The sequence below is a fragment of the Erinaceus europaeus genome, chromosome 17, assembly GCF_950295315.1.
Source record: "Erinaceus europaeus chromosome 17, mEriEur2.1, whole genome shotgun sequence".
Classification (NCBI taxonomy): domain Eukaryota; kingdom Metazoa; phylum Chordata; class Mammalia; order Eulipotyphla; family Erinaceidae; genus Erinaceus; species Erinaceus europaeus.
This window is the reverse complement of record NC_080178.1, coordinates 54,686,463-54,699,679: the sequence shown is the minus strand read 5'-3', so window position 1 is coordinate 54,699,679 and position 13,217 is coordinate 54,686,463. Positions and strand designations below refer to the sequence as shown.

Here is a 13,217-nt window from a genome sequence, read left to right as displayed (position 1 = left end):
TCCTGAGGCCTGTGTGGGGATAAAGGCTCCCTCCTGTGTTCATCCCTTCTCCTCTTCTCTCCCCAGAATCAGTGGAGAACTGCCCCAGCAACTGCTATGGCAATGGAGACTGTGTTGCAGGGACATGCCGCTGTTTCCTGGGCTTCCTGGGCCCCGACTGTGGCCGAGGTAAGAATCCCACATGTGGGCTCTTGGGACTCTGCCTCTCAGACACCCCCAGAGAGGCTCCCTTGGGCTGCCTCCTCACCAGTCTTGGTCAACCTCATCAGCATATTCCATGTCTTGGGGGGGGGGGGGGTACAGGGAGTGCCAGAAAGGAGCATTCTTAAAAACTGGCTTGCCCCAAGATTGTGCAGTATTAGAGCATGGGACTCTCATGTCAGAAACCCCAGGTTCAATTCCCAGCACCACTGTGTGCCAGTGTTCTAGGATCTCTCTGTCTCTCATCCTCTATCACCAGAATGAAGTGTTGTTTTCCCCTCAGAGGAGTAAGTAGCTTTTGCTCAGCTTCTTTGAAACTCCTCTTCAGTAAGTGAGTTATCTCTGACTCTGTGTGGGGCCTGAGTTGCTCTGTTGTGTCATTGGCAACCAGTGGTGCAGGCAGAACTTGTCTGAAGCCCCTACTGGTGTGTGTGTGGGCTGGGGCTGCTCTCCTCCACGTGGGCCCCAATCTGACCTGATATTTGGGTGTGTGTAGGGTATATAGGGCCCTCTTTATAGCTAGTATCTGAATGGTTGAAAAGCTGCCCCATTTGCCCTATGCAGTTAACCTTCACATGTGTTTCAGGGGATTTAGTAAGGAAAATACCAAAAGATACTGGACTCCTGAGAATCTGGCCAACCCCTCAGGAAACCAAGATGGCTGTATAGGCCCCTTGGGGAACTAAAACAGCCTCACAGACCCTTCAGGAAATTAAGATGGCCTCACAGACCCCTTAGGAAATTGAGATGGCCACACAGATCCCTTGAGAAACCAAGATGGCAGCATCCTTTTTAAAGGGAATCACTATGTGTGGGTGTGGGTATAGGGCATATTCACAGCTGAAGAAGAGCTCAGGGTCCTCCTTCAAAGCCCACTCACCTTCCCCTCCCCACCACCTTTCCATGGTCATTTGACCTCTCCACTCCTCCAGCAGGCATTGAACTCCATGTATCCCGTGTTAGGGCTGGGTCACTACACAAAGCCGGGTCCCTGTGCCCGCACTCTGAGGCAGGGGTGAGGGAGGGCCACAGTGACAGAACCATGCTGTGGAGGAGACACACTGTAACCAGCTTGTGTGTGGGCAGCACCTGCAGCAGTACAAGGAGCCTACCCTGGTCTCTAGGGAAGACCAGGAGCCGGGAAGAGTGGCCTGACTGGGGGACATTGGAGCAGGCTGCCCAAGTAGCTGCTCATGGCGGGAAGCAGAGGCAGCCTTCCCAGCAGACCACCCCAGAGAACATGGTACTGCTCTGGGAATTCTGCTTCTAATTCTGAACTTGACCATTCTGAGGAGCAGAGCCTGCCACTGAAGACAGAAAAGAGAAGGCAGGCTGAGCCAAGAAGGTGGTGGGGGAGAAGGAATGAGTCACCCCTCTAAGCGGAGTTACTGCTTCACCCCAGAAGTACTTGGAGTTTAGAGTCACCTCAGTAATGGCCTCATTGTTTCTCAGTGTGGCTGGCAGGTGCTCCGGGCACAGTGCCATAGGATTTATTTTTATATAGTGTCCTTAGTGCCGATTATCACAGAGCTTATTCTGCTAAGCAGCAGAATGAAGTGATAACTCAACTCCCTGCGTGGGGCTGGAGTAGAGGAAGGCTGGAGAAGTTGTGATTTGTTGGGTTAACAGGGACAGCATATGGCTTGCAGGCAGGTGGGAGTGAGGGAGAGAGATGGAGATCTTTTAGGAAGAGAGCACTGGAGGGGACTTAGGGAGGCAAGAGGAGGCCTGGCTATTCTCGTCCAGTGAGAAGGAGCAGACTGAGGCTTCTTGCCTGAGGGTCCTAGTGGACCACTGTGCTGCCCAGCGATATGGTCACCAGGGAACAGCAGCTTCCAGTGTCACCAACTCTGCCCAGCCTTGCCCTGTACCCCCTCTGCCCGTGATTCCAGATGGGTTTTTGGATACACACGTGGCAGTAGTGGCTCTTGGTCACTCAGGGAAGGAGGGAGCAAGGGACAGTGTGTACTCACAGCAGGTTTCCTGTGCTTTACCCACAGCCTCCTGCCCTGTGTTGTGCAGCGGGAATGGCCAGTACATGAAGGGCCGGTGCCTGTGCCACAGCGGCTGGAAGGGTGCTGAGTGCGACGTGCCCACCAGCCAGTGCATCGATGTGGCCTGCAGCCACCATGGCACCTGCATCATGGGCACCTGCATCTGTAACCCCGGCTACAAGGGCGAGAGCTGTGAGGAAGGTGAGGCTGGTGGCTGCTCCGTGACTAGACACTGGCACAGTGGGGCTAGAACTACTCCCAGGGGGCCCTCCAGCTCTTGCCAGAGCCCCAGAGCAAAGGGTAGGCACGGGGAACAGAAGAGAAGCAGAGCTGAGCATTTCTTGTGCTGGAGGCTTTGCGGCATTGAATGCCAAGCCCAGCTAGAGAAGGGTTGTCTTCTCTGCTCTGCAGATGAAGAAACTCAGGCAGAGAAGTCAGATGAGTTGCCCAAGGTCACATAGCCATAGTTGGCATAGCTGGGCTTAAGCCAAGCTATATGTGTGTGTGTGTGTGTGTGTGTGTGTGTGTGTGTGTATCTTTTTTTATGTGTGTGTGTGACTATCTATGACTCTCTGGTATCTTTCATGTGCCTTGCTACCACACAAAGGGAGACATAGGCCAATGGGGGCAGACCAGACCAACCCTGGGACAGCCCTGGAGGTGGTGCAGTGGATAATACATTAGACTCTCAAGCATGAGGTCCTGACTTCAATCCGTGGCATTTCATGTGCCAGAGTGATACTTTGGTTTTCTTTCTCTGCCTCTTCTCTCTCATGCTAATGATGATAGTGATAGTCATTATTATTATTACTAATTATTATAGTTAGGGGCCAGGAAACAACTAGTCTCTGAGCATAGGCTGCCTATGACCATAGTGCTGGACCTCCTGACTGACCCCATAGTTCAGATGGGCGGGTTGGGGGCAGGTGGGGGAGGGTGTCCCTGAGACTGAGGGGCAGAGGAACTGCAGCTTTAAGGATGGTAGCCTCTTTCCTCCTGACAATGCTGGCTTTCTTCTGCCTCCCCTTTCCCTTCCCTCTCTTGAGATGAAGACCTGCAGAAGCATAAAAAAACAAAGCAGAGTCTTCTGGAAACGGGAGTCAGTCCCTCCCCCTGTCCTGCCTGGTCCTTCCCAGAGGAATGACATAGACAGGGTGCCTGCCCCCGCCCCCCACTCTGAGAGCCTTTTGACTGACAGAGACAGGGGACACATTGTGGAACTCTTTGATTTTGTTACTAGTCAGAAAAAGGCCTGGTTTCCCTTGGTGAGAGGAGGCCCATCTGGTTCTGATTGCCTTTATTATTCCTGTGTTGCTGCCCAGCCCGCCAGCCCGTGTTTATGACAGGGGTTTCTGGAAGCCAAGGCCTCCCCGTCCTGCTTAGACCTGCTTCTAAAGAGCTACTCTGTGTTTATAAACCATCAGCTAACAAGCTGCTGCTTTTTTTTTTTCTTGTTCTTCTGTGCTCCCTCTCCCTGCCTGAAGTTTATGGCCCCCCAATTTCTGGAGCCTCAGCCAGGCCAGCAGGACTCCTGGAGGGCTTTGGGGGAGCAGCCGACAGGAGCCTTTCTGGTGGAAAATGAGAGCAGAACCTGGCTTTGGTCTAATAGCTGGTGCAGTCACTGGAGCTTGCAGCACAGGGGACATAGTGGCGTCTGCCACCCACCTCTGACTGGGCTAGACTGGCTTTCAGAGTTTAGCCCCACCTCCTCAGCAGCTCCCCACTGCTCCTTCAGCACTCTGCTCCCCAGTGCCCTGTTCCAGAAGGTTTTTCCCTGCTATGTAGCAACCCAGGAAGTAAAGCGTGACTGAGTCCCTGCTGTTAGGAGGTCTCAGAGTCCAGGTTCAAACCAGGCCAGGCTGTAAGGCCTCTCCTAAGCCAATGGTAGGGTAGGCAGTGTGACCATGTCTCTCTCTTGCCAGGCTGGGGACTCTGTGAGATCTGGGTGCTCCGGTGGGAGTTCTGCTCTGCTGACTCCCAGCTTCCTCTCACAGTCACTGTGTCTGAGGGGCAGGGTTGTGGTGCTGAGGACTTGTTGCCTGAAGTTCAGAACAGCTGTAGACTGAATATTTAGACTGCCCCTCCATGCGTTGTTTACAACACCCCCCGCCCCTTCTGGGCAACTCTGAAAGCAGCTTCACCCTCTAGCTGAGCTGGCAGCCAGATGCTCATGGAAGGGAGACCTCATTACAGGCCTTGGGACAGGCACTGCTGAGTCATTTCCTCAGTGTCAACAGGCTGCCTGCAGAGTCGTTCTTGTTGGGTCTTCCTTTAACTATCAGCCCTGCATCTGATCCTGTTTCTTTCCTTGTCTGGTTTTCTTTCCTTAATTTCTGTTTTAAACTATTGCATACATCTATGTCTGTATGAATGGAGGCATGAATTGGTTTTTGAAAGGATGCATTCTGAAGGAAATATCAAGAGCTCTGTGCTAGTTCACCCCTAGATTCTTCCACTTACTGATGGCTGAACTTAGTGAAGTTGCTCAACTGCTCTGTGTGTTCACTTGCTTATCTGTACAATGAGCATAGTGGGATCCACCTCCAGGGGCTGTTGCTAGGGTTCAACAAGACAGAGTGCGTAAATGGGGTTAATAAGGAAACATGGCACCGAAGAGGGGCACAACTAATGCCAGCTGCTACGACTTATCCTCATTATCGTGTTTTCAGCAAGCAGTTGCCCGTAACCTCTCTGACTGTCTTGCTGATTATCTTAGTCATTAAACTGACTAAACTTATACTTAATAAGAATATACTGAATGATTAAATATTCTTTTTTAATATTTATTTATCCCTTTTGTTGCCCTTGTTGTTTTATTGTTGTAGTTATTATTGTGGTTATTGATGTCATCGTTGTTGGATAGGACAGAGAGAAATGGAGAGAGGAGGGGCAGACAGAGAGGGGGAGAGAAACATAGACACCCACAGACCTGCTTCACCGCTTGTGAAGCGACTCCCCTGCGTATGGGGAGCTGGGGGTTCAAACAGGGATCCTTAAGATAGTCCTTGTGCTTTGCGCCACCTGTGCTTAACCCGCTGTCCTACTGCCCAACTCCCCTACTTAAATATTCTTAATATATACCACCTAAATCAACAGGAACTCTCTCAGTAAGCTAGCTCTCAAAATCAGTGCTCCTTTCCCAAAATGCTGTCATATTTTCAAATTTGCCTGTTGGAACATGCGTCTGCGACTCTATGACTCTGAGACTCTCAGTCCCAGTTGCCTGGGCTTTTGTAAAAAAGTCAGATACATAGGGCTGTCAGATCTTACCGGTAAAGTAAAAACCTGCCTGCGATACATGTGTGCTCGAAATAGGCTTGGCCAAATCAGGCTACTGGGTGTCCTACCAGGATGGAAAAATATACACATATATATGATAATTTCATATGATAATTTGATAATATGATCATTTGCAGCAGCGTTATCAGTGTCCACAGTCCTTCCCACTCCCCTACTGTCACCTGGCTGAGTGTCGGCCATCTGTTGTAGGGTGTTCTCAGAGAACTGGGGTGTTGTGTTTCGTGATCCTTGATCCCAGCACCTTGGAGATCCAATGCCAAGCCCTTCCCTCTGAGCACCAGGCATCACCAGCTCTGAGAAGGAAGAAGCTGACCACACTTTTCCAGCTCCAGCAACATTTTCCCCAAAAGGTGCATGCTGCCCCCCCAGCACTCTGCTATTCCTTTTCCACTGAAGAATGGTCAGGATCCCCCTGCCACCCTAAAATGAAAGATAGACTTAGTAGCTTTGGGGCTGAGTAAAAACATAGACCAACCTCCCTTGCAACTTTAGTCTCTAGTCTTCTCTACTGCACTTGACACCTGCCATGAGAACTGGGGCTTCATGACAGACAAGCCCTGGGCATGCTTCAGTTTTTCTCTGCGCTGTGTTTAATGGAAGATTAAGTCCCTGGGAACCTCACATGACTGAGTCACGTAAGCTGTGACTTGGGAAGACCAGCCCCAAGAACCTTTGGCTTCCAAAAATCAGACATTTCTATCTTCAGAGTTGTCTCTGTCAGGGTTTAATGTGCATGATGTGGCATAAATAAGTAACCTCTCTGAGCCTCAGTTTCCCAATGTGTCCCTCACGAGAAATTGAGGAAAAGGTGCCAGCTGGCCCAGAGCCAGGCACAGAGCAGGCAGCTTGTTGTGTCATTGTCCTTCCTCTCTGGGTAGCGCTTGCAGCCAAGGTGACCTTGGCTGCTAGGAGCCAGGGGGTGCAGTGGCTATGAGCTACAGCTGTCCAGGTTGCTTCCAGGTGGACCATTAACAGGTGTGTCCAACAGAAATTGAGATCTGAATATTTTTATATCTGTCCCAAGGATTGAGGGGGATGTGGCACAGTGAAGTGGGATTGAAATATAGACTCAGTTTAAATTACAGAACCTGTCTTTGTGTTTCCTCCTTTTCTTTGAGCGCCTCTGTTGTTGGGCCCTACTGAGGGTGGACACAGGAGTGAAGCCTGGGCCTTGCTCACTCGTGGTATCAGCAGGCAGTCTCATTCTTTGTGTTTTGGAAGAGAGAACAAGAGGCAGAGGAAGGGAATAGCCACTACAGCACCACTCCACCATCCATGAAGCCCCCTAGTGCTACCCATGCTGCTCCTGTGTGGAGCTGGGGCTCAGACCCTGGGCATCATCAGGCAGATGCTGACCAACTCTCTTTCTACCCACCTCCTTAGTGGACTGCATGGACCCCACATGCTCAGGCCGTGGCGTCTGCGTGCGAGGCGAGTGCCACTGCTCTGTGGGCTGGGGCGGCACCAACTGTGAGAGCCCCAGAGCCACATGTTTGGACCAGTGCTCAGGCCATGGCACCTTCCTGTCTGACACCGGGCTCTGCAGCTGCGACCCCAGCTGGACCGGCCATGACTGTTCCATCGGTGAGCACAGGAGGGGGAGACTCAGAGCATGTGTGTGTGTGTGGGGGGGAGGGGGGTAGAGGGAGAATGTGTAAGGGCCCGAGAGCATGTAAGGGCTTCTCTGAAGCCCCAGAGGCATGCCTTCATTCGTGGAAGCCTAGCCCTCAATCATCTGCTCAGGGTGTGTCCTTACCTCACCTCTTTCATAGCGGAGATCCCCAAAGTCAGCCCTGAGCCTCTTGATGAAGTTAGTTATGACTACAAGTGTGATTCTTGGAAGTCCTGTGTCTCTCATGAAGAGGACATCACCAGAGGTCAGGCGGGAGCAGAATGACATGTCTAATGGGGATTCAGCTGTCATTCAAAAGTCACCGCAACTCTCGCAGGGACACATGTCTAGGGTGCCACAGGCTGCAAAGCAAGCTTCAGAGAAGAGGAAGTGGATCTGGTTTTATACCAAGGTTGGGGTGGTGGTTGGGGGTATTTAGAAATATTAGGAGAAAGTCATCCAGATTTGTTGGGCAGGGGAAGGTGGATATGCTTAGTAGAGGAACACGACACATGGACAGAATGCAGCAGAGAAGTCTCATCAGGGGCACATGCTAGAGCAGATCTGGGAGACCCATCCTTTGGTCAGTGCTGTCAGCCCAGTGTCTGGGTCCCTATCAGTGAGGCTCTGCTGTGGCTCTATCAAAGGCAAAATAATTGGGGCATGTGGCTTCCCCTTGGGGTCCCCCCAGAAAAAGCCTCAGTCTAGTTACCACTCTTCTTCTTCTTCTTCTTCTTCTTCTTCTTCTTCTTCTTCTTCTTCTTCTTCTTCTCCTTCTCCTTCTCCTTCTCCTTCTCCTTCTCCTTCTCCTTCTCCTTCTCCTTCTCCTTCTCCTTCTGCTTCTTCTTCTTCTTCTTCTTCTTCTTCTTCTTCTTCTTCTTCTTCTTTTTTACTTCTAGGGTTATTACTGGGGCTCAGTGCCTGCACTATGAATCCACTGCCACTGGAGGCTATTTTCCCCCTTTTTTGTTGTCCTTATCATTATTGTTGTTTTTATTGCTGTTGTTGTTGTTGCATAGGACAAAGAGAAATCGAGAGAGGAGGGGAGACAGAGAGGAGAGAAAGACAGACACCTGCAGACCTGCTTCACTGCTTGTGAAGCAACCCCCCCTACAGGTGGGGAGCTGGGGGCTTGAACTGGGATCCTTAGGCCAGTCCTAGCACTTCGCACCATATGCGCTCAACCTGCTGTGCTACCGCCAAGCCCCCACCTTTTCTTAACCCCAAAGTGTCCATCTCTGTTTTATTGGAGAAAGGAATGAACACCAAAGCTGCATAAAGCTTTATTTGATTACAAAGCTTTATTATTATTATTATTATTATTATTATTATTATTAAATAGAGACAGACTGAGAAATTGAGAGGGATGAAGGACATAGAGCGAGACGGAGAGACACACCTGCAACACTGCTTCACCACTAGTGAAACTTCCCTCCTACAGGTGGGGGTCAGAGGCTTGGGCCTGGGTTCCCATTCATGGTAACATGTGCTCTACCAGGTGTGTCACCACCTGGCCCCTCAAGGCTTTATCTTTTTCAAAGAGTTTGTTTAGTGGCTTGTGAGAGAGCAAGCCAGCTCCTCACTCTGGCTCAGAGTGCAGCTGGGGTGAACCTTGTGCTAACATTTCTGACCTCTTTAGCTGCCCTCTGTACAGTCAGTGCAAAGCTTTAAAAGACTCTCTTCCCAGTGGCCAACCCCTTAGGCTCCCCCATTCTTCAAAGTGAAGCCCAAGTGCTGTCTGGTATGTGGGGTCTTTCTGTGAACCCAGGATTTGGGTCTGGCTCACAGTCACTGCTCAGCAAGCATAGAAGAGTGAACTAATGACCAGGAACATGGGACAGGGTATGCTATTGATTGTGGCATTGGGTTTACAAACCAATGACATTGTCACCTCTTGTTTGCCAACCCGGAGCTATCGGCTCATTTCAAAGAGAAGAGTCAATGAGAACATTCATGAATCACCTAAAACAGTGCTGGTAGCTAGTAGGTAAGAGTTCATCTAATACAGTGTTTAAATAGCTTTCACTGTTTTTAGCCCACATTCAAAAATGTGTCATCATCACTGCTTTACTAATTCACAGGATACTTTACTCAGGGCCAGGTGCTGGTGCACACAGCTGAGAGCACATGCTACCATGTGCAAGGATTGAGTTCAGTCCTCCTCTCCCACCTGCAGTGGGGAAGCTTCACAAGTGGAAAAACAATAGCGCAGCGGGTTAAGTGCAGGTGGTGCACAGTGCAAGGGCCAGCGGAAGTATCCTGATTCTAGCCCCTGGCTCCCCATCTGCAGGGGAGTCACTTCACAGGCGGTGAAGCAGGTCTACCAGTATCTATCTTTCTCTCCCTCTCCTCTCTCCATATTTCTCTGTCCTACCCAACAACAATGACATCAGTAACAATAACAATAATAACTACAACAGTAAAACAACAAGGGCAATAAAAGGAATGAATGAATAAATAAATAAATATTTAAAAAATCTTTTTAAAAAAGTGGAAAGACAGTGTTGCAGGTGTCTCTCCTTCCCTTCTCAATGTCTCTCAGTCCAATCAAATAAAAAGGAAAGGGGGAAAAAAGGAAAAAAGGCCACCAGGAGCAGTAAATGCATCAAGTGGGCACCAAGCCCCAGCCTGAATAAATGCCTGTATAGCATCTGTGTAGATTCTAAACGCTTGTGTAGCTCTGGTTATCTGGCAATAAATATGGTCCACAAGCACTGCTGTCCAGGGGGCTCACAGGTTGCTCAGCACTGCAGTAATGTTCATGGAAACAGAAAAGGTGGATTCTATACAAGCATTTAGTCAGGCCTCTGGGCTCCTTGCAACTTCCAGTCAGGTCCTAGAAAGTACTCCCTAAACTTGCCTCTTCCACACATGACCTGCCTCCAGACAAACTCTAGAACGTAGCCCGGCAGATTCCCAGGGTCTGGAAGGGCACAGGCTATATGCCTCTTGTCCCAAAAGCATCCCAATCCTCAGCACCAGGAGCAAGGGTCACCACTTTGGAGATAACACAACGAGGATAGTGACTGTGGTGGTTTTACAGGTGGGAAAGAATTGAAGAGGAGAATGCCCCTCCCTCACACACACATACACATATACACACAATGTTCCTCAGCTGCTCAACTACAGACTTTGAATTTAATCCACACCTTCTATCTCTAAATCCTCAGCCCTTGCCCTCTCCCCATCTCATTTGTATTTTAGAGAAAGGCAGAGGAAGATAGATGATAGATGATGGATAGATAGATAGATAGATAGATAGACAGACAGACAGACAGACAGACAGACAGACAGACAGGCCAGCCACAGTACGAAGGGGATTGGGCTGAACCCTGCATCAGTCACATACAGGTAAGGCAGCACACTATCCAAGTGAACTCTCTCAACAGCCCCCCCTTTCTTTAGGTTTTCTTTTTTTGCCATTTTTATTTGTTATTAATAGTGGATTATAAAATTGTAAGATTATAGGGTAGAATTCCACACCACACCACCACCAAAGTTCTGTGCCCCCTCCCTGCAAGTTCACTGTATCAGTTCCTACATCGGAGTGAAACCATCCAGTAACTAGTTATCTTCTCCCTCTCTACTTATGTCACTAAGCATAGTCACCTCCAGTTCTATCCATTTTGTTCCAAAAGACATGATATCATCTTTTTTTTTTTTTTTAGTGCTAAGAAGTTTTCCATGGAGTATACATTTCATACTTTATTTATCCAGAGATGAGTTTTCAAATGACTGTGCTTTCAGTCTTTGGCTATTGAGAATAATGCAGCTGTGACTATAGGGGTCCATAAGTCTTGTTAGGGCTTATCAATATTTTGTCCTTACCTGTGAGCCACAGGGTGGATTGTTAATTAAAAAGCCAGCCACCCATTTAGATCCCAAACTAAGTGCTTTACCATTATTATCCAGTGAAAGCCTGCAGTCCCTTCTGAAGGCATTGCTCCTGGATCCATTTTGTGAGGAGAATCTGAGAGGTTTGATTCTTTGTAAGACCCTCTCCCTCCTTTCCCTCTCCCCATAACAAGGTAGCAAAGACCAGGGTCAAACCAGGATAGGCTGCAAGGTCATGTTAGCAATGTGACCATATCTCTCTCTTGCCAAACTGGAGACTCTTGTGAGATCAGGGGTGCTCTGTAACCTGGCATCTGTGTGACTGTTGAACGGTTTACTAGGGAGAATGATCACAAGCAGGGGGCAGCAATTGCTGAAGACTCTGCCCAGTTTACTACCAGGCAGATCACACCTAACTCTCAGAACCACCAACACCCTTCCCCCACGCATACCAGCCCTGCAGAGCTAGAACAGATGCCCCTGGGCTGCCTCTCCTTGCATCTCTCTCCTGACCTGACTCACGTTAGCTTTCTGTGCAACTAGCCAACCAGCCAGAGCTCCTGCCGGCCCAGAGCTATCACCTTGGCACCTCCCCAACACTCGGTTACCCAGGAGCAGCTGGGCTGGAAGCCCCATCAGCTTCTGCCTAACGTGGGTACAGGCTGCTGAACAGTGTGACCTCTCACTCCCACCCACAAATGCTGTAGTGGGCTTTTCACCCTCTGGACTCAGAGCTGCCTTAGAGAAAGGAAATTCTTCATGTTGGAGAAGCCCAGCTTTCTTAGAGCACCTAGTAACTTCTACGGAAAGAGTCCTGGCTTGATGACATTGTCCAAGCCATCATTTCCGAAGCCAACCCTCAGCAGCTTCCTTTCCCTGGCTGTCCTCAGCCGCATAAATTGCTCTTAGTCCCCCCGCCCCTCAGTGGGCACTCTCCCTCTGCTCTTCGGTAGCTGATTCACAGGCGAAAGCCTCTCGCTCCCTTGGATTCCGTGGGCTGCTGGCAGTGAAATGCATGTGCTGGTAGTTTATTTCACTCTGCGTTTCATTGTGATGGGCTTTCATGGGATGATAACAGGTGGAGATGTTTTAGAGATTTAGAGGTCCACTCCAGGAGGCAGCATATGCAGCCAGTAGGAGTCGCCTGGGAATTGGAATAGGACCAAGTTAGCCTTCTTTCCAAGACCGAGCTTGTTCTTAGAATACAGTGCAGGCTAGTTTTTATTTTTCTTTCCAAAATTTTCATTAATACGTGTATATAAAATGCCTGGCATGGTGGCTGGCATCCAATGAACACCCAATAAGGAAGATATTGTGGATATGTCTAGAACATGTGATTAAATCAAAGTTAGCTGCCCTTAGATGGTACCAAAAGGAGGGAAATTTTGTCCTGTTTTTTTTTTAATTCAAATTTACTTACTGTTAATAGAGAGAGAGAAATTGAGGGAGGATAAAGAGACACAGCACTGCTTTACCACTCGTGAAACCTTTCCCCTTTAGGTGGGGGCCGGAAGCTTGAACCCAGATCCTTGTGCATGGTAACATAGGTGTTCTATCAGGTGCCCCACTACCCATCACCTTTTGAGGGCATTTCAAAGATTTATTTATTAATGAGAGAGACAGAGAGAAATCCAAAGCATCACTCAGGTGTCTGTGATGCTGGACAGTGAACTTCTGTCATCATGTTTGCAAGGTCTGTGTTCCATCACTGTGCCACCACCCAGGCCCAACGTGAATACCTAGATCTGGTTTTCTAAGACCTTGTTCCACTTGTTCATTCTCTCAGAAGCTCTGTTTCCATGTTGTTCTGAGACCGCTGTTGCACTCTTCCCCATAGTACTGGCCATGGATGCCCCATGGAGAGACACAGCCTTTAACACACAGCTCCTCTGGGGTGAATGGTGTACCCAGTTCCCCCCTCAGAGCAGAGCTCTTGACCTACTTGGGTCAGCACCTAGAGCTGCTGAGACCAGCTCTGCACGCCTCCCCTGGTGTCCATACTGCACAAGACACTGAGAATCAGAAAGGCCCCTTGCCTCTCCAAGGGGCAGGAGCAGACAGTTCTGTGAGGGTTGGGTGGAAGAAAGTCAGAATGCCTTGCCTGCTTTGGAGCCAGACACTAAGAGGGGGCTAAATGGGGCCCTCTGGAGGCCAAATTGGGGACAGCAGACCAGGGAGAGGAAGTTTAAAGCTGTGGAGGACCCAATTCTCAAGAGTCCCTGAATGGTTTGCTGACAGTCTTGGGTTAAAAGCTGCTTCATTGCACACCGAAGAGT

The 13,217-nt window shown here is 49.5% G+C and overlaps 1 protein-coding gene across 11 annotated transcripts in view; it reads left to right on the top strand.

The window, feature by feature from the left end:
* Positions 1–13,217, top strand: part of TENM4 (teneurin transmembrane protein 4) — a 545,270-nt gene that overhangs the window by 415,919 nt on the left and 116,134 nt on the right. For all 11 annotated transcript variants that reach the window (XM_060176742.1, XM_060176743.1, XM_060176746.1 and 8 more), the window contains 3 exons: positions 67–168; positions 2,202–2,396; positions 6,879–7,079. In XM_060176742.1, the coding sequence (XP_060032725.1) occupies positions 67–168; positions 2,202–2,396; positions 6,879–7,079 (498 nt within the window). The remainder of the gene's footprint in view (positions 1–66; positions 169–2,201; positions 2,397–6,878; positions 7,080–13,217) is intronic.